The 20779-nt window shown below is 41.4% G+C and overlaps 2 protein-coding genes across 3 annotated transcripts in view; both read left to right on the top strand.

Annotated features, from left to right (window-relative positions):
* The first annotated feature begins 184 nt into the window (after nucleotides 1-184).
* Nucleotides 185-2804, top strand: sdr42e1 (short chain dehydrogenase/reductase family 42E, member 1). Of its 2 annotated transcripts, none has more exons than XM_085424507.1 (3): nucleotides 185-675; nucleotides 1064-1140; nucleotides 1393-2804. In XM_085424507.1, the coding sequence occupies exons 2-3, from the start codon at nucleotides 1079-1081 to the stop codon at nucleotides 2489-2491; spliced, it is 1161 nt and encodes a 386-aa protein (XP_085280633.1). In that variant the 5' UTR covers nucleotides 185-675; nucleotides 1064-1078; the 3' UTR covers nucleotides 2492-2804. The 2 variants fall into 2 exon arrangements, with proteins under 2 accessions (XP_085280633.1, XP_085280712.1); XM_085424586.1 differs by lacking the exon at nucleotides 185-675 and adding an exon at nucleotides 682-931.
* A 511-nt stretch (nucleotides 2805-3315) lies between these two features.
* wtip (WT1 interacting protein) overlaps nucleotides 3316-20779 on the top strand; it is a 37937-nt gene continuing 20473 nt past the window's right edge. Inside the window, exons 1-2 of the mRNA XM_085424421.1 lie at nucleotides 3316-5390; nucleotides 14090-14191. Of these exons, the coding sequence (XP_085280547.1) occupies nucleotides 3893-5390; nucleotides 14090-14191 (1600 nt within the window). The 5' untranslated portion in view covers nucleotides 3316-3892. The remainder of the gene's footprint in view (nucleotides 5391-14089; nucleotides 14192-20779) is intronic.

Here is a 20779-nt window from a genome sequence, read left to right as displayed (position 1 = left end):
TATATTGTTTTTAATTGTGGCTCAGAGAAAATATTTTTTTATGTTTTTAAGGGATTTGACTGCTGTGAAGCCTTCCTGTAAATATTAGGGCCCTCACAGCAGTATGAGTCACTTTACGGCAACTATCATTTTGATTTCAGGCATGAAGCCAGGAGCCACAGCGGAAAGTTTCTAACAGCAACATCCTGAAAGCAGCCATAGCCACCTTCAGACACCATTGACACAGCTTATACACACAGCAAAATTTATATCGTGTTAATAAAAATATTCTGGTTAAAATCGGTGAAAAAAAGTCAATATCGGAAGTCTTCGTAGTCTAAAATACAGCTTTCAAAACAAAAGCATGAGACGTGTATCGTTAGTCCAGATTAAAGTGAGTGCTATGACAGTCTGTAAATCTAAACCATGAAATTCGACAATATCTACGGATCTGTTGTATAATTTTGCGTTTAGCTACCATTAAAACTATTTTACAATTTGTCAATGCTTTGCTACATGAAGATAATTTCGCCGGATTTCCTGTGTCCCCGTGCTTAACGAATCAGCGTCACTGGTGAGGAGGTACACTGGTGGTGCTATCTGTCGCTGTTTTGGAGGTTTCCAGGATTACAGTGGAGTTTTGAATGAGTCATATTGGACACTTATTTGTCTCGTTTTTGTCTGCCTCGTGCTCAGGTTGGTGTGTCCGTTGAATATGTGAGCTTTTAACAGTTTGGCGCACAGGGCATGTGCATAGTTTCAAGCATGCCTCGCACATACCTTTACTCTACTCATGCAAGCAACTACAAGTATGGATTAGTTAGATTTTATTCACTGAATTAAACTTGCAGTCACCTCGGGAAACAAAAATATACACTGACGTAGCAGCATGAAAGATTTAATAGCTCAGGTGGAACGCGTCATTGAATCTGCAAGCTGTGATTGACTTTAGGTAACCGGAAGCTGTTTAATTACGATTTTATTTTAGTTATTAATACTTTTATTCTTTAAATGCATCAGGCTGATTTATGTGTATTTAAAAAAACAAACATTAATAATATTGTTTTCTTAATTTTCCTCACAGATTCATCCACTTGGAATGGGAAATGCTAGCAAAGAGACGTTTTTAATAACTGGTGGATCTGGCTACTTCGGTAATCGGTAAGAACAATTTTGCCTTTTTTGTGTTATTACTACACATTATAAAATATTTAAATGCAGGCAAACGCTGCAGCATGGGGTAAGCACCACAAGGTGGCGTTATCACACCAGTTATCTTATTAAGATAAACTTTCTTGACATGAACTGTGGTAGGATTGAAGGTAGAAATATGTGCATCTATTGTACTTTTGTCCTTGGTTTACTGTGCCTGTTATTTTGTTAAAATGGAGGACTGCTTTTTCCCCCCTGAAGGCTCGCTCTGTCTCTGCATAAAAAAGGAGCCAAAGTCATCCTGTTTGACATCATCCCCCCAAGTCAAGAACTGCCAGAGGATGTTGTGTTTGTGCAGGGTGATATACGTGAATATCCAGACGTGGAGAAGGCTGTCACAGGGGTGGATTGTGTATTCCACATTGCCTCCTATGGCATGTCTGGCAGGGAGCAGCTAAATCGCCAGCTGATTGAGGCAGTGAACGTACAAGGCACACAGAACATCTTGAAGGCCTGTGTAGAACACGGAGTGTCCAGGCTGATTTACACCAGCACCTTCAATGTGGTGTTCGGGGGTCAGGTAATAGAGAACGGAGATGAAAGCCTGCCTTATCTACCTCTCCATCTTCACCCGGACCACTACTCCAGAACCAAGTCCCTGGCTGACATGGCAGTTCTGAAAGCTAATGGCACAGTGCTGAAGGGCCGCTCGGGCCTGCTGAGCACCTGCGCACTGCGTCCGGCAGGTATCTATGGGCCAGGAGAGCAGAGGCATCTGCCCAGGATAGTTGACTATATAGAGAAGGGGATCTTCAGGTTTGTTTACGGTAAACCCAGCAGCCTGGTGGAGTTTGTCCATGTTGACAACCTGGTGTCAGCACATGTGCTAGCTGCTGAGGCTCTGACCCCAGAGAAGCAGCACCGCGCCGCTGGCCAGGCCTACTTCATCTCAGATGGAAGGCCTGTCAACAATTTTGAATTCTTCAGACCTCTCGTAGAAGGCCTAGGCTATCGTTTCCCAACACTGCGCCTTCCTATCTCTTTCATTTACTTTTTTGCCTTCCTCACAGAAATGATTCACTGCCTCATCGGCCCCTTCTATAACTTCCAGCCGCTGCTGACACGTACAGAGGTGTATAAAACTGGCGTGACGCATTACTTCAGCATGGCAAAGGCAAAGGCGGAGCTCGGTTACGAGCCCAGGGAGTACAACCTGGATGAGGTCGTGCAGTGGTTCAGAAGCAGAGGCCACGGGAAGAAATGTCACCGCTCCTTCCTCAGTCGACTGCTGCTCAACGTCCTGTTTGTTTCTGCCTTGGTGGCTGTGTCTCTGTCTTTTCTGCCAGTCGTCGGCAGTTAATGTAAAGTAGTCTTGCCTTTTGACTTTGCCCAAAACATCATCCATACTGTGTGAAGACTGATTCATCAAAAGACAGTTTGCATATTTTAATATGTTATCATCCATGTGCACCTTTCCTTTTAAAGTCATTAAAACAAGTCCAGCCATCTAAGGACCAAGTCTATGAGAGCAGTTTAAAGCAGTAACATAAGTTAGTTTAATTTTTACATGCTACCTCTTTTTTAACTTGTAAGGGCAAACATCTATGATTACTGGAGAAATACATTTTTAAATATATTTTTGTGCAAAAATTAATAAAACCTGACCTGTGAAATTTGAATTGTGGGTTTTGATTTTTAAACTCCTCCCTTTATCACCAGGAAGACATGTTTTAATTGGTGCATTTAGAAAATATATCTGTATATTTGAAGAAATGTTAAAGATCTTAGCGACTATTTTCTATTGCAGAGAGTAATAACATGTTTTTTCCAAGGTTAATCGAGATTGCATATTTTCGTAATTCTTAAACTGTTTTGCTATAGTTGAAATCCTCATATCGTGTTTTTATGCAGCTTATTGTAAAATAAATCATTAAAAGCATGATCTAGGCCTACCCTTTATTTATATGTAGAAAACGATATCTGAGAACATCTTTACATCTTTGAAAATTGAGTTTTAAACGCATCTGCCCTCCATTAATACTGAATCACTGCAGCTCATTCCTGGTGTAAAAGGAGTCGGACCAGGTGAGGCGTGCTTTGTGTGGTATTTTAGTCTGCCCGGGATGAATGCAGACGTCCCCTTCTCTCTTAAACTATTCTCTTCAGAGCCGGCAGCCCCTTGCTGAGTTGGTCGCAATCATTGTTTCTCTGCAGCATTAACCACATTCCAGAGAGGCGCAGCGCATCCAGTCTCCTTCCCCGCATTCCTTTCACGCGAACGAGTCCCCTGCATTAAACAGCGTTTTGTTGAGATTTTTGCGCTCTTTGTGCGCTCAGGCTTGCACACAAATGGTGTTTGCAGCATATACGATTATCCGACCTACTTTGATTTCTTGCACAGTGGCCGTAAAGGAAATCTAGAGGAAAAACCAACAAGGGGAAATTCCTCCGCGCAGCGCGCCGTTGACTGTAAAGACCTTTCAACTTAACAAAAACTGAAGTTGACAAACGTATCGCTGTCGGCTGAAACTGTGAGAAAGAGTTTGTGTTTTCGGCGAAGCGGGGGAAGCAGAAGAAGACGATGCGGCTCTCGGCGGGGTTTGCGGGCATGTAAGTGGTTTTCTGTGAGTGAGGGACGGCTGTACGGCGGCGTTTTGTTTTGATTTCCATGTGAAACGCAATTAGTGCTCCGCGGTGCTCTATAGTTTGGCTCGCGCAGCGGAGCGCACTCTGAACTTGTTTCTCTCCTCGGAAGCACAACATGGAGCATTACCAGGAAGATTTGGGACTCCGGGCCACCAAACTGATGGAGGACCTTTCTTTGTATGATGCGTACCAGGACGGGATGTACGATGCGAGGAGAGACTTGGTGATTAACCCCGATTTAGACTTTTCGGCTCCGGCACTGGTTGAGCATAAAGCCAAGCCGATGAATGGGACCTCTGTGCTTCACCAGCAGCATCACACAGTGGAGAATTTCTCGTCCGGGAATAAAGTGTACAACGCGGCTCCAGTGCGCCCGGTGAATTGCAACCGGACGGTTCCTGTGGATTTTTGCGCCCCTCAGAGGGACGCGGTTTATAACGAGGATGGTTGTTGCACCAAATCCGAAGTAGCTTTGCCTTGTTATACAGGCACTTCCGAGAGACACAGGAGGTACTCTCTGGAGGTGCAGGGCCACAGGTACAGCACCGGCTCCACCTTTGACGGCGTGCCGCTCAATAAACCGGTGGCTGTGCCCGGCAACAGGTGCAACAGTGTCTGCATCGCCAGCAGCCACGACGGGAGATATAACGCCACCAGTCCTCGCTCCAGCCTGGCATCTTCTCTGTCTTCTCAAGAGCAAAGCAAGCATGCCAGCCCGAGGTCGAGCATCAGCAGCCCGCGTACCAGTCTGGTGGTACCGGGTCAGGAGAGGTACACGAGCCCTAGATCTAGTTTGGTTCACTGCGAAGGAAACAGTGTCCTCAGTCCCCGATCCAGCTATGCAAGCACCGCCAGCGACACGAGTAAACACTCAAGTCCCCGGGCCAGCCTCAACAGCTGTGACTGCTGCAGCAAGCCCAACAGCAACCGCACCAGCGGCATCAGCATGGGCTACGACCAGAGGCACACCAGCCCCAGGTCGAGCACTGCGAGCCAATATTCCTTCACTACCAGCCCGAGATCCAGTTACTCTGACTCTCGGTACGGGCCCGTGGTCAACCAAGATCTGGAGGGAGTCTTGCACTCAGCGCCGCTGGCGAGTCCTCGCTCCAGCATCTGCAGCCAGGACGGGAGCGCAAGACCGGGGACAAGCGCAAACTGCGTGGTCAGCCCCCGGTCGAGCATCTCCAGTCACAGCTCCAGAAGTTCCCGCAGCTCCAGGGGGTCTATGAGCACCTATCCGGATCTGCAGCTTCCTTCCCCTAGGTCATCCATGCTGGGAACCAGTTTACACGAAGATACGCTGCTGCAGGAGTTTGGAGACTCCAACGGAGTTCAGAATCGCATCCATCTCCAGGGGCTTTCGGCAGTGCCTGAACCCCAGCAGCAGTCGGGGCAGACGGGAGGGACCGCGGATATACCCTCAGGGTCGCCTTCCTCTTATAGTTATGTGATGCCTTCAAAAACGGCTTCCTCGGGCCAGAGGTTTAAACTACCTTACCAGGTGACCCCCAGTCGAGAGAGTGGACCAAGCCAGGCGGAGAAAAGGCTGGAGGCGCTCACCTTGGAGCTGGAGAAGGAGTTAGAGATGCACATGAAAAAGGAATACTTTGGTAGGTTTGTTTTTGAAACACACAAAAATACTATTAGCGATGGCCGCAAACACAAAATCACTGGGAACATAAGTCTGTGTTGCAGAATCAGTTTATTGCCATTGTTTATTACACACAGAAGTACAAATTTTAAACAAATACGAAACACAGACTATACATCATTTTCCTGCATAAAACACCCGTGTCAGTGTCTCCACAGCTGGGATTTGTTGCAAGTTGCACTAAAAATTTGTGCTTGTTAAGGGCACAGTGATGATGCCTGCACATAGGTTTGCAATGATATTTCCTAAAACATTTTATGATTGCAAAATTAATGCCATTTAAATATTTCACTTACTCTTAAATATAGAGTATTAATCTTATAAGGCACTGAACACCAAGGCACTAAACTTGCATGGCATAGCATAACTACAATGTGACCTAATACTATATGTTTTCCCAGTTTGCAATCCTTCCTGTATCACTATTATATTTTGGTGGTGAATGGGCATAAGGGTTTGACTCTGTGGCTTTCACAAAACCTTTTTCTAGTTTTTTGCACATATTAAGCAATAAAGGTCTTGCATTAACTTATAGGCAATCAAGATAATTTTTTCATTTAACATTTGATTGAGATTCTGCCTTGTTTCATGAACTTTTCCTGTCTAATGGTTGTAAAATGTGGTCACAGCAGCTCATACAAACAGCCCAATTTTGACCAAGGGCAAGGCATGATAACAATGCCAAATATGTTGTGGTATTACTACCACGAAATCTCACTATCTGTGTTAAAAGGGCAGACATCTGCCCACTGAATCTACAATTCAAGGCAACTATTAAAAGAGTATTTTTCTGTGCGGGCAGGTTTATTTATAGGTTTGCCATCTCTTCAAGGTCTGTTTGCAACCTGCTAAAGCTATATCACCACTAACAGCTCCCTCTCTGGCAGATAAGAGTGGGTTCTGCAGGGCAATACTAATTTCTGTCTTGGCAGAGCTAACATTTGCAGAGCGCGGCACGTTGCTGAATGGAACCTTCTGTTCTGCCAGGTCATTCAGAGCAGTGTGGTCCGAGTTTGTTAGAGATTGCGGTCACTGTGAGCGTTGCGATTTAAAGAAAGGCCCTCCCCTTGCCGTTTAGACTCCTTAAGATGCCCTATGTTGAAAATTGAACACGTGGTGGTTACTTTATGCTGCAAAATCTTGACACTAAAACAGTTTGGTTGACCAGCAGCAACACAGCCACAGAAAGCCAGCTGAGGAAGTTTCTGTCTACCTTTTGAATTAATAGCCAGACAAATGGCTGCAGACGAAGAGCAGTAGTTTGTTTTATAGCTGGTGCACTTGCTCAGAGTGAGTCTGAGACAGCTGTTGATTTGTTCCAGAGAAACAGGTTAAAGAAGGAGGATGGAAGACAGGAGGGTGAAACGAGGAAGACAGCAGTGAGGGGAGCAAGAGAGATAAAGAAACAAGAGGGTGGAAATAGATAGAGATGGGGAAAGAAAGGAAAGGGAGGGAGAGAGAAGAATGCAGTCAGACGCTCCTCACATCGGGTCCAATAGAGACAGCTCTGTTTCCGTAGCGACAGTGGAGAAATTGATCGCTGGGCCTTCTTTTCGGGGGGCCCAGCACTGCTTGCCAGTGTCCCACTCTGCCCACTTTGCACTGCCGGCTGGCTCTTGTGTGGCCTCTGTTTGTTATAGTGGCAGAGGAGCTGTGAATCAACAGCTGGCCCGATACAAGCTTGCAATTGAAGCAGCAAAGTGAGTGAGGCCCACCCCACCCTTTTGCTTTGCTGTCCCTCCCTCTCTACCACCACCACCTTAAACCACTGCCTCCCCACCCTGCCTCCCCCGCGAAGCCCTTCATTAACCAGCCAGTGGGGAGTTGGGCAACACCAGACACTTGGCACACGATCTTGGCTGGCGGGCCAGACATAGTTGGTGGGGGTCAAGTCTGATCACCTGCCTAGAATTATAATGGCAGTAGTCATGCCCATGCCTGACACACACATGCTGACTTGTGGACAACAGCACACTGTGTGTATGCTGTACTGGACCCTACGCCTGTACTGGGAATGCACACTGCAGCTGACGAGATTAGAGGTATAGATTTTTTTAAAAGTCTCACTTTAAGTTTTAAGCCTAGATTGTCCGCTGAAGTGTGAAAAGCTACAGGAGCATTCACAGTTCACCAGGGCAGTCGCTCTTGAGGAGTTTAACATGTCCCCCTCCACACATGGTGGGAAGTTAACTGTGTTATTCATTCCCAGTGTGCACCAGACTACATGTGCTTGTTTACAGTGCTGTGAATCACAGCTTTCTCTTCATCCCCTCTCCTGCATCTGTCTTTTGTTATATTGTCTTTTTTTTTTTAGAGTAGGTGTAAATCAGGATTTGCTATAATGCCCAGGACTGTAAACCTACTCTATGTGCAGTAATGGAATCTCTCCATTGCAGACGTGCAGAGATTTTAAAGCATCGGAAGTGATGCAACGGGCGACACAAACTAAAAAATCCCTCTGCTTGTGCTACAGGTTTGAGCCTCCATTTGTTTGACTGAAAATCTTCATGTAACCGACTCATATCTACAGAGATTGGTTTGATATTGTGCCTTAAGAAGTCCAACTGACTTCACACTGAGCAGTGGTTAAAGTTTCATGAATCAGGCTGTGCAGGCCTTCTTACAACTCACAGCACGTCCGCTGTTGTCTTTAGTGATGGTAGAGAGGTGAAGGACCAGAGTGTTTATAAAATACTCTCTAATTTACCATTTTAATGTCTTTTAATTATATTAGATCAGAATGGTTGGAGAGATTTTCTTCTATGTGATCTTCCACACTAGAGTTTAGTGTTTTTTCTTTTTCAGAATAAGTTGTAATTCAAATGCACTCACTTATTTCACTGTCAGTCTAATCATTGCACTGTGTGCTTACTACACCACTGCCATCCACAGTTCTTGTAGTGTATATAAAAGATGGATGTAGCTGAAATTGAAGCCAGCACAGAAGCGCCTTAAATCGACCAGCAGGGGGCGACTCCTGTGATCTATGGGAAGTCTTTATGAAAATTGCTCTTTCGCTTACTTCCTCACTAGTTTATGGCCTCAGTTTGTAGTTTCACTTCTTATTGGATACAAAACATATTCATTTTGCAAAATGTGGTCTTTTTTATAGGCAAAAAGGATGATGAAACATAGCATAGTTTACACTATTTTTGACAAATCACTAGCTGATGAGATATGGGCCTATGTGTCCCCTGCCCCTTACTTATCACGCCTGGTTTCAAAACATCAAGATGGTGATGACAAATGTTCAGTTTGAGGCTTCACATTCGACCTTCATGAACCAGTGGGTGACATAATGGTATCTACGGCCATCTTTATTTACAGCTTATTCTAAAATCAAACATTACTGCTTAGTTTTACTGCATCCTGCGAGTGCCAAATGGATATGTTGTGAAATGGGCACATGAGATGTTCAGCTCCCTGTTTTAAATGACTAATAAAGAGCACTTCAGAGATTTTCCCAGCTGCTCTGTAAAGGAATAACCACATCCTCACTCATGAGACCCTTTCGCATTTTTCGCGTGTGTTCACCAAAACACATTTATGGTTGACATTTACATGTCAGTGTATGAAATCTTGACAGTGCTACTCACACATAGTAACTGCAGTATAGTTGCAGCTAGCGGGATTAAAGCAATAGAGGTAAATCAACGTAGCTGCATGAATAAATCATAGGTTTTCAGTTTAGCCGTTGGGTAGAGAGTTGAAGCCAAAAAGTCATGTTAGTAATTTCTCAGCTATAGATCACTTCTGTGGGAAACCAATAAAAATAACAACGAAGGAAGGAGCCGAAGGGTTATTTAAAAAACAAACAAACAGCCTAAAACCACTTATGAATCACATTTTCTTGTTATCAAGAAGCTGGATAATGTGTGTAAAAATAGGCACACGTGGTGATGTGAGAATTGGAAGTGGAGGGTATACACGAGTCTTTTAATCCGTCAAAAAATTGTGTTGTTTCACTAAACTTACACACAACCACCACCACATTTTGAGGAGTACAATGCAGAGAAGCAGCGATTTGGGTTATCGATGTTCAGGCAGATTCACAGTAAGTCACGCAGTGCAGAAATCAATGCACAGGCACCATGTACATCACGCTGTAATATGAGCTGAGTCACAAAAAAGTCAGTAGAAAGGAGAATGTTGAGACTTTCTTACACTCACCTACACATTTCATGCTGATGCATGTAGTCTTAGTATAACAGGAAGTTGGCTTCACTCATACAGTAACATTCCTATCTGTGAAGTATTACTGCATCAAAAGACGCTTGTCCAAGTTATTCATAGTTGTCATTCCAAATAATTGGAAAAGGAAGTTCGCTGCTCTGATGCAGAGCAGAAAGGAAACAGAACTTGGTATGAACATTGGAGTATGATGCTAACAGACTGTGGTTTATCTCTTTTAAGCACCCTGGACCCACCCAGACCTTATCAGTTATTAAACAGTGACCTGGTGCCTTTTTAGCAGGTCGAATTAAAACAATGCAGCATTACTATGCTTCATTTCTTTTGAATCACAGTTGTTGGAGATGTAGGTGAGATTTTTTTAGTAACGGCAGTAGTTACTGACTCATTGGTTAAAGGCTTCCTCTTGTAATTACAGTTTTCATTCGATGGATGTAAAACTTTACTGGAGTTTTCAGATCTCACTCTGGCCTGGTGATGGTTGTAAGTGAGATTTTTTCCAAGAAGTGTTTCTTGATTTTAGAGCCTTGATGTGGAGCAGTTACTGAATGAACTGGGGATATTTATCGAAGTAGGAGGATTGCTAAGGCTAATGTGGGCTCAGACAGCGTAATACGGACTCCAATCACTGGAGTCAAACACAGCTTCACGGGTCCTTTATAACACCTGAAAAGCGGAGCATGTTATACATACAGTATATTTTTTTACCTTCTCTCTCATGTTACAACATAGATTGGGTAAATGGTGTTGAGCAACAGAAGCATGGAGTTCTTTCTTTTTTTTGCACAAGGGTCAGATACACACTATAGGATTGACAGACCATAACGTCACATACCCAGTTTTTGTGCAACCAATGAATCATGTCAATCTTATTTTTCTTTCTTTGTTTTTTAGCCTTTACTGAACACAAAACCGCTAATATCACATACACAGTTTCAGACGTCACTGCCTGTTCACATTCTTGTTCTGGTACACTCAAAGAAAAATGCCTTATTGTATCTGTTGGCTTGTGTGTGTCACCATTTAACGTACTGCCCTTAACCCTTGAGAAGGGCGAATTTATTTGTACGCTTGTCTCTTGTGACAGGTTTGTACATGGATGTAATCATACAAAAATTAACTTTTAAAAAAAGGTTCAAACTTGGACACTAAATTCATTATATATGCCTGGATATGGACTGTCATTTGTATCGGCTTTTTCAGCGATAAAGACCACTTAATATCACCAAAACCTGATTTATGTTTGTACCTGAGCAAACACACACTGCCTCTTAATGTTACACCTTTAAATCTTTAAAGTACAAAGTTAATTTGAGGACCCTGTAATTAACCATTGGAGGTACATTAGTATAGAATGAACCCGCAGGGACAAAAATGTACTTCTTCTCTGTCCCTGAGAGTTTAGTTTCCCTAACAACTATTTATTCCCAGCTGTAATTGCTTGAGGAACGTCTGACGTGTGGCCTGTTCAAGTCATGACAGGATCTTTTTTTAATCATCGGTTTGTTACCAAAGAAATAGTATAATCAAGTCAGAACCTGGCATAACTGACTCAGTTAACTCCACAAAGAGTTGTGTAGAAGTGTAGGATTTAATGCAGTATGTGAATATAAGAGGGACGATTTTAGATTCTAACAGGTAGAAAGCAGCAAAGCAATTACATTACAGACTTTCGCATTGGCAAAATTGTCTGATCAGCTTGGATATTTTAAAGTTCACTCATTCATTCTTATCCCGCTATTCTTCCTGTTTTCTTAGCAACAAGAGCAATCATTCCAGGTTACTTCAGCTTTTGATCCCAAATAATTAATATGCAGAAACACCTCAGATAACAAGTAAAGACATTTAAGCTGTGGGTGTTTTTGTTCTTTGTGCTCATCCTTTACCAGTTTTCAGTGTCACCGAGTGCTCCAGAGCTGTTATGAAAGTGAAATAACCCTCTCAGAAAGCCAGGAAATTCCACAAGTGCATCACTGAAAGTGTATACATGGTCTGATTTCAGAGATAATGAACCAAATTAAATTAGGGGTGTTGTTGTGGTGCAGCTCCCCTGTTGGGATCTCTTGAGAGCTTGTGTCCTCTAGCCACAGTGACCCTGGACTCACCTCACCCAGACTTTGACCCTGCACTCGCTCAGGAATGTGGCCTAAGTGGAGGTTGTCCTGTGTGAGAGTTTGGAGGTTGTTAGTCTGCTGCTGATGTCTACTAATAATTTTAAGCCACTGTTTTTTTTCCCCCTCCAATTGTGTTTCTTCGCTAAAGGTCACAGCACTTTGTGTTGATGGTTAGTTCAGGCTTAAGTGAAGTGGCATTTGAGTCCATCACTTCCCCTCAAGGGCAAAAGCAGCATTGTAATCTGACGGATTGTTCTTGGACTTTAGGGACGGATCGAAATGAGTTATTTCCACAAACCGTCACATGGTTATTGCAGGATTCAACTGTGCTTTTACACTCACTGACCTCTCTGTTAGTATAACTGTTGAATTGCTTGTTGATGCAAATATCTGATCACATGGTAAGAATTTGATGCATTTAGGCATGGTCAAGATGACCTGCTGAAGTTCAAACCAAGCATCAGAAAAAAGGTGAATTAAGCGGCTTTGAACATGGGATGGTTGTTGGTGCGAGTGGTTCAAAAACTGGTGGTCTTACTGGGATTTTTTAGTATAACCATCTCTAGGGTTTACAGATCTGAAAAAGAGAAAATATCCAGTAAGCGATTGTTCTCTGAGTGAGAAATGCCTTGTGATGATAGGGATCTGAAGCTTATTGCCCCACTGCTCTGAGCTGATAGGAAGGTTAACAATAACTCAAATAACCACTTGTTACCTTTGAAGCATGTGGAAGACAGCAGCATAGGACCACATCAGATGCTACTCACAATTTACACTGGCTTACCAAAATTAGACATTAGACTACTGGAAAAGTTGTTGCCTGGTCTGATGAGCCTCAGTTTCTGCTGCAACATTCAGATGGTATGAAATAACATGAAAGTATGGATCCATCCTGCCTTATATCATGATGGGTCCATGGTCTCATGTGGTGGTGTAATGGTGTCTGCAATATTTTGTTGCCACACTTAATGTCAACCAAACATCATTTAAATACCACAGCTTACCTGAGTATTGAAGCTGACCATGTCCATCTCTCTCTGACCACAATGTACCAGTCTTGTGATGATTGCATACAGCAGGATAACGTGCCCTGTCACAAAGCTCAAACTGACATGTTTCTTTGCACATGATAGTGAGTTCACTGTACTCACCTGGCCTCCACTATCCCATGCAAAATTCAGGCACTTTTTTAAGTAAAAAGGAGTCCAGCCCGGTACTAGCAATGCGTACCTAATAAAGTGGGCAGGAAGTGTATGTAGAAAGGAAAAGATGGGAGCTGCTCATAAAAAATTAGTAAAATCATAGAACATCAAATGTTACTATAACAAGGACTCCACTCCAGCGGATATATTCACGCAAGTAATGTCAATAACATTAAAGTAGTCAAAAATGTCTTTTAATTTTGAGTATATTTTACCATTCTTTGAATTATTTAATATCCATGTGCATGAATGTAGGTTTATAGCTGCTTATCATGTCATCTTCGTTTACTGGGTTAAACTTTATAGGTGACCACTGCGAGTTTGGCTTCATGATCCGAGCAGTAATAAAATGCTGGTTATGGTAATAGCTAATATACTATAATGAAGGAGGAAACAGCACCACTATGAGTTGTAAAGTCTTTGCATGTGTCAGTTTGGTTACAAAATATTTATGATAACCAATTAAGTAAAAACAACATTGGCCCGTTTGAATACAGCTTTTCACAGCAGGACAGTAGAAGAGGATTTTTCTCTCCGCCCTGTCCTTTCTAACAATCCCCTCACTTTTACTGCATTTCCTGTCAGTGCATTTTAATGTAATCATCAGCTTTCCTGATCTAGTCGGCTTCAAACAGTATGATGTAATGCATGGAAATGACAGGAGTCAAATGTGCACAACTAAAGTAGAAATCGCTTCATGAAATATGACTTTAGAATTAATATTCAAACACTAAAATTTGCTCTCTGTCTCTAAAACCTGAACATCTGTAATAATCTCTTTAATGTTTTAATGCTCCGAATTTCATTGTGATATTGGTCTTCAAAGGCGATCAAAAGCTGCCGAGGGAACTGTGTGATATTCTTAGCAGATTTATAATTTTGCAGTGTTATTCATTTGCATAATTAAATAAATGTGCAAACACATTGACAGGTTTCCTGCTGTGTAACAAGAAATGTGACAGGATCAAGTCCAGTAATTGTTCCTTATGTCAGAGTCACACACAGAACAACACAGACTGTGTCTTCACTGGACCATACAGACCTTTTCAGCATCAGTGCAGTCTCTGTCCTCACAGAATCGCAGATTTGTTCTACTTTTCCATTAAACTGTTGTCCTCATCATCATGTAATTGACTCACTGTCTCTAACAGGTATTTGTGTCAAATGTGGGAAGGGTGTGTATGGAGCCAGCCAAGCGTGCCAGGCCATGGGGAACCTCTATCACACAAACTGCTTCACCTGCTGCTCTTGTGGTAAGTAAGGCAGTTATTTTATGGGTGTCTATTATGCTTTTTACTTATTTTCTGTCATACATAAACTGTTACAATGGTGGATGCTCATATTCAACATAGCAACAGTTTCAAATAATGAGTTTATTACCCTAGAAGCCCCTAGAAGCCAAAAGTGCTGGGTATAAGCACTCTGTTTCAGATAGCGCTACTTTTTGCAGTGTGAATGTGGTTATTGAGGCACCTAGAGAAATGTGAAAAACTCTAAAGAGCAGATGGTGATATTTTACATGACCTTTCCTAAAAAAAAGTCCTAGAAATATCCGTATTATGTGTCAGTGTCAAAAACATGTTGCCATCTTCATGAGAATTCTCTGCAGAGGTGACACCCAAGACATCTTATTTCAGCTTGTTGAATTTCAGTCATGCACTAGGGCTTCTGTCTGAAGCATTTTTCTACAAAGTCTTGATATGCGGGGTATGTGTGAAAAAATGTTACACTCATGGTTTATGTAACACATATGTGGAAAAAAACCATTTCCAGATCAGCAACGTAGATTTATAGATGTTTCGTGAGCTATACGTTGGATTTCCCGTCCCTAGACACTATAAAACTAGTGTAAAAGGTCAAATTCAGTGAGTAAATCTAATCAGCATCTTCACCTAAATATGTAGAATGCTACCTGTTTTCTTACCTTTTATCCTGTTATCTAGGTCAGCGGTCTCCAACCTTTTTTGCGCCACGGTCCGGTTTATGCCCGACAATATTTTCACGGACCGGCCTTTAATGTGTCGCGGATAAATACAACAAAAAAAACTAGTAACGGTGCTGAAAAAAAGAAGATTTATTCATAACACACGTGAAAAAACCCAGGAAAACCGAGTTAACGATTAAAACGATAACAAAATAACGCTGAAAACCAATAAAAACCCTGAAAACCATACATTTCACACCTGAGCCTCAACTCTCGGGGCCCAGTACCAAACGACTCGGGGGTTGGGGACCGCTGATCTAGGTGAAAGAGTCATAAGTCATGGTTACATCCTGGTAATGCTAATATTTGACTTTGATTCCAAAGAATTTATATGCATAAATATCTCTGTTAAAATTTCTCCTAAATAAAAAACAATCTCCAAGTTTTATTGGTCACTCTGAGCATCTGCAAATATTGTAGCAAGATGAAAAAGGTTAATATTAAGTTTGTCTGTCTTATTGCTAATCAAGAAAACAATAAAAGTAGCTAGTCTGATGTGCCTGTATGTTAGTTTGATGTGTCTCTACTCTAAATATGAAGACTGTGAGGCTGTTTCTAGAATAGGGCTGTCAAACATAAGGCCCTGGGGCCAGAATTGGGCCCAACTGACTCAAATCTGGCCCGCAGGATGGATTTGGAAAATGTGAAGAAGAACAGAAATTTTGGACTTTTAACTGTACTTTCATGTTTTACAGTTTTTCCTGACATAAAAATCTCCCCCCATGGCCATTCATTCCTCACCAAAGTAATTCATTTATTTCTGTAATTTTACACTATGCTAATTAGCCATGCAGACTGAGTTACAACAAATAGCTTGTTGCTTTCAGATGCAGCTGGATGCAGCTGTCAGTCTCATATCGCACACTGTTTTAACTCCCTAAATCAGCTCGTGTAAACTTGCCCACAGCCTTCAGTGGAGACAGTTTTAAAGTATTTGGTCTGCGTGGATGATGATATTATGAGAAGTGAATCACAAAGCGATTCTGCATTAACCTGATAGCAGAGTGATTTTTTTCCTTTCTGCTTAGGAAAATGGTGACCTATTACTTAGTCTCACAAATCTATAATGCATGCGTTGTTTTTCCAGTTGAGGTAAATAGCTGTCATTAACCCCTTTTAATGCACGCCTTTCTATTTAATTTTACACTACTTGAAATCCATCTGTACTGAACTCAGTGTCCAAATGTATGCAGATGACACAGTCATTTATGTGCATACTAGCTCTAAAGAGTAAACTGCATGAAGCAATGGAAAAAACATTAATTGCATAACTTATTTCATATAGAATCTGTCCAAAACCATAAGCATGTTTTTTTCTATTAGAAGAAACAACTCCCCTCCTCCCGAAATTGTTGCAAAAAGGGCAGAAGGTACATGATATTCGGTATTGTAAATGTCGATTCATAATTATTTTTACCCCCGCAGAAATACATTACAAAAATATCTTTTAAAATAAGCGCATCCTTGCTCATTTTGAGACATATATATAATTTAAGAATTCAAATTGGTTCACAGCTCTCACCCACCCACTCTCCCCAACATAAACACGGTCATTTAGAGTGAGTAAAGATTGAAAAGCTGAGCAAAAATCAGGTAAAAACATTAACATAAAAGTGGCAAAAACATTGTATCTATAAAGGGCCATTGAGCACTGTGTTATATTAATTACTTGAGACACCTGGGTCTGTGTTTGTATTTTGGTTTGCCCAGCTTTTGTGCTCCCTGGAGAACTGATCATTTCAGGAGTGTGATGTCTCAAATGTGCTAATTCTTACAGGCAGCACCAGCCGTGCTGTAAGCTTCTGCCGCTGCTGTCTCTGCCTAAAAAAATCATCATTAGTATCACCAGCTTGCTGTTAGATCTGGTGTTACAGTCTGGATCAAAACATCTGCTTCTTAAAATAATCCCCTAGGCTGGTGTCCGCTCTGTAGAATAAAAGGGCAGCAGCTCTCTGCAGCGGGAACAGGCTAATAATGAAACAAAGAAATAAAATGCTGACATTATTTAGTTTGTAAGGCTGTAATTAAATCTGTTCTCGAGCTCCAAGGACAGTATAGATTGTGTGTGTGTCTTCTGGACGCCCCTGACACTCGACTCCAGCCCTCTTCTCCCGTTTCCTGGGGAAACAAGAGGAAGATCTTGGGAGAAAGCTTTTTAGGCAGGTTCCATTCATATGTGTAACTATACATGGATACCGATCCTCCACCTCGCCCCCTCCGGCTCTGGAAGAGCTTCCTACAATTTAGATGTAACCAAAGCCACATACTTTCCTATTTATTGTGTGCTGGAAGAAAGAGGGGCCAGAAGCTGAGTGTCCAGTTGCAGAAGTTTGGGTGTTTAATGTGGAAAAGTGGCTTCTGGCTTGGTTAAGAGCTGTTTTAACAGCCTTGATAACTTTTTTTGTGGGTTCATTTAGGAGTCAGTGTTCATTGCCAAAACAAAGGAAGACACTGGTTGTTCTCGACATTTGGTCTTTCAAACAGACTTATTTGTAAGACAACCAGATAATTTCCTCTGAGGGCTAAAAATACCCTGAAAACATGCCTGGAGTACTTGTGGGGAGCAGGGTAGCTACATAATAAAGCAGTTATGTGGAGCGTAATTGCTTTTAGACAAAAAACAGCTCCCTGGAGAATTATTGTTGCGTTTATTGGAGAAATCATGTCCACGATTAGTTAACAAGTTGTCTTTTGTGCTTCATGGACCATCTCTCCTCTAAAGATGGTTTATTGGTAACATAAACTCTGATGTTTCATTTGACCTCATGTGAATGGGAATGTTTTCTTTTAAGCAGTGTTTTGAAGACCTCTGAGAAGTTTAGTTTCAAAGTGCCTGGTCTTGTCATAACACAATCCAGTGATTTATCGGGAATTTCGTGCTTATGTCCCCTGTTTGTTTTTCGGGTTCTTTTTCTTCTTTCTGGACTCTGAAGCTCCAGAGTGAGGTTGAGTTTGCTGAGACATTGCTCACTGGTAGCCTTGGGCTTTGTTTAACCATGCATAATTGAGCCCTCCTCTTGGCTTACTCCCATGGTTGCACCCTTTTTTCATGAAATGGCCAAGAATGCAAACCCCACCGCCGCCACCACCACTTCAGCCAACCTTCCCTGGAGGACCTCAGTCAGACAGTCACAAAGTGTACCAGACCTGCTTATCAGAGGGGGCAGGCCTGGCATTGGCACACGTACGCCAAAGTGGATGCAAATACATGTCCACAGGAGGACATCTTGGGTCTAATCGGTTTGAACTTTGACTTTTTAATATGAAATATCTTATTTTTCTTCCTCTAGTGTCCATCATGCTAAGTAGTAAAGTCAGTCAGTCTATGCCACAAGTTTCTGATGGCTAAAATATAACACACATATAATGTTATCACACTTGGTCTGTAAGTCAAATCAACTCAAGTAAAATCAGAAAAATTGTAAAACCTAAGGTTATGGTCTACATAATATCAGCACAGTAAAACTGACAAAAGCGTTTAACCATTGTCTTTAAGTAAACTTTAAACATGAGGTCTTGTTCTATTTCTCACTTACTGAGTCTAATATTTAAAATTAGAAAATGCAAAACAGAAAAACCTGTAATCTTTTGTATTATCATTGCTCTTGCTATTTTTATATATTATTAGCTACCAGTTGTATATAAAAAGGCATTAACAAGTGTTATTTTAGCAATAATAAGCATCTGCCGAGGTATCTATGGTTATAAATAGTGCCACTGAGCAGTGAATTTATTCATATCTGCAGCTTTAATTGTTGGTCAGAGCATTAAACATTACCCTGAACTGACTGGATGAGTAATTGTTATGCTGTTGGACCTAGCAATGCTAACCTTAGCCACAGTTTGCAGGAAAAAAAAAAGTCACATTGTGTCCTTGCAAAATGGCACAAACATTTAAAATTCAAATTTTATTGAAAGATTTGTTTCTAATGACTGCTAAATGCAAATCTAATTATTATACAGTAAACTCTGTTTTTTGAGAGCTTTATTTTTCTTTCTAATTTTAGTTTACGATATTTATTTTCCCATTTATATTTGGCATGGAAAACAGGTGTCAAAACATCCCTAATGGACATATTTCTCAACGTAAACACAGGTTAATTGGGCTGAATGTAAAATTTCAGGATGGGCGCGAGACAGGGTGTCGATGAAAAGAAAAGAAGTAAACACTGCACTTCAGACTGGATGAGCAGACTGTCAACCGCAAAACGCCCGATGACTCATTTGTGTGCTACACTGAACCAAAAGGCAGCAGCTCAGGGGCTTGAATTTCTTTAATCGTTTACCGCCACAAGTTGCACCTGCAAGGCACTGGAAATCATTCAATTTTCTTTTTTGTTTTACTCCTGAGGTCGTACATGTCATATATATGCAAACTTGTAGTGTTATTAGAAGAAACTGGATGGATGGATAATGAGGATAAGGCAACTTCATTCATTAGTAATCATGCTGGGTAAATATTTCTTCATAGATGCAAGCAGGAGACAACTGTTCTCATTAGCAGGTGGTCAGCGAGCCGGCAGCTAACGAGCCTGTAGCAGCAGTATTGTGTTTGTGACACCCTCGGTGGAACCCTTTCTGCTTTGTTTGGGCTTGCATTTAAGATCCTTCTTTTATTATAATGAATAACAGGAAGGCTGGATGCTGTGAGACATGTTGGAACAAGGATGTGTATCATAACTTTGCCCTCAATTTGGGCTGCAGCTGCCACTTTGATGTTATTTCTATTCTAGGCAAGTTAGAGGTTGATTCAGAAAAATGTGGAAAATTCTATTTAAATACTTCAGACAGGTGATCTGTTCATTGCCAGTCATGCATGAAAAATGTAACTATTTATTTTTAGATTTTTTTTCCTCAATATTGTTTTCATTTACACAGCGTTATAAACATTTTGTTGCACAGCAGATGTCACCTGTTGCTCACAGTAGACCCGTGCTGTATTTTTTATATTTTATTTGCTGTATTATACCTTAACACAGCAAATAAAATATATGTATGGATCTCTTTTTAAGATATATCAAATAAAGATATACATATTACTTTGTCTGCTTTTACGTTATGAAAGCACAGAAAATGCTAAATGAAAAATAATGATACATCACAGACTAGAGCACCCCACCCTCCACCACCTCAAATGAAAATAGGTGCCATTAAAAACAAAATCACACAGCTTATTATTTTTGACAGTAAACAGAACAGATTTCTCTTGTCTGCGTCAACTGTCTTATTTTGTGGACAGACTCAGTTGTCCGCTTGCTGGAGGCTAAAAATGTGCTCATTCTTTGACACAATCGTACTAACGAAAAGGACAAATATTATCTGACTCTACCAACCAAAGCTCTTCTGCATACTTTGGTATTTGAATACTGCTACCTTCCTATCAGCTAAAAGCAGTCTAGCCATTCTTCTGTGACCCCTGACATCAACATTTAGACCAGCACTCTCTGAAATAGTGAAATTGATTTTGAATAATAGTTGAAAATCATTGAAATCATCTTCCTTTTCTATTCTGATGCTCAGAACTCATTTGAACTTCAGCAGTCTTGCCTTGACCTTATCTACATACCTAAAGATGCTGACTTGCTGCCACGTGATTAGCTGCTGAGATATGCGCATTAAGAAGCAGTTAAATACCTGACTAAGTGGCCAGTGAATGTGCAACATTCAGATTGATTGTAGGCCAGAGACATGGAAAAGTCAACATTTTTCAATGGAAACTCATTTGCTTTTGGAACAAGGACTCAAACTTATTTTATAGACACAACGAACAACATTTGGTTTATCATTGTGTGGCCTTCGCTTGCTGTATCTCATTCATTCTTGCTTTAAACTGGAGGATATTATTAGGAGTTTCTTT

Source organism: Rhamphochromis longiceps, linkage group LG1, assembly GCF_057381845.1.
Source record: "Rhamphochromis longiceps isolate RC_006_pf linkage group LG1, R_longiceps_female_GT1.1, whole genome shotgun sequence".
Lineage (NCBI taxonomy): Eukaryota > Metazoa > Chordata > Actinopteri > Cichliformes > Cichlidae > Rhamphochromis > Rhamphochromis longiceps.
The sequence above is the reverse complement of the archived record's forward strand: the minus strand, read 5'-3'. Positions and strand labels throughout refer to the sequence as shown.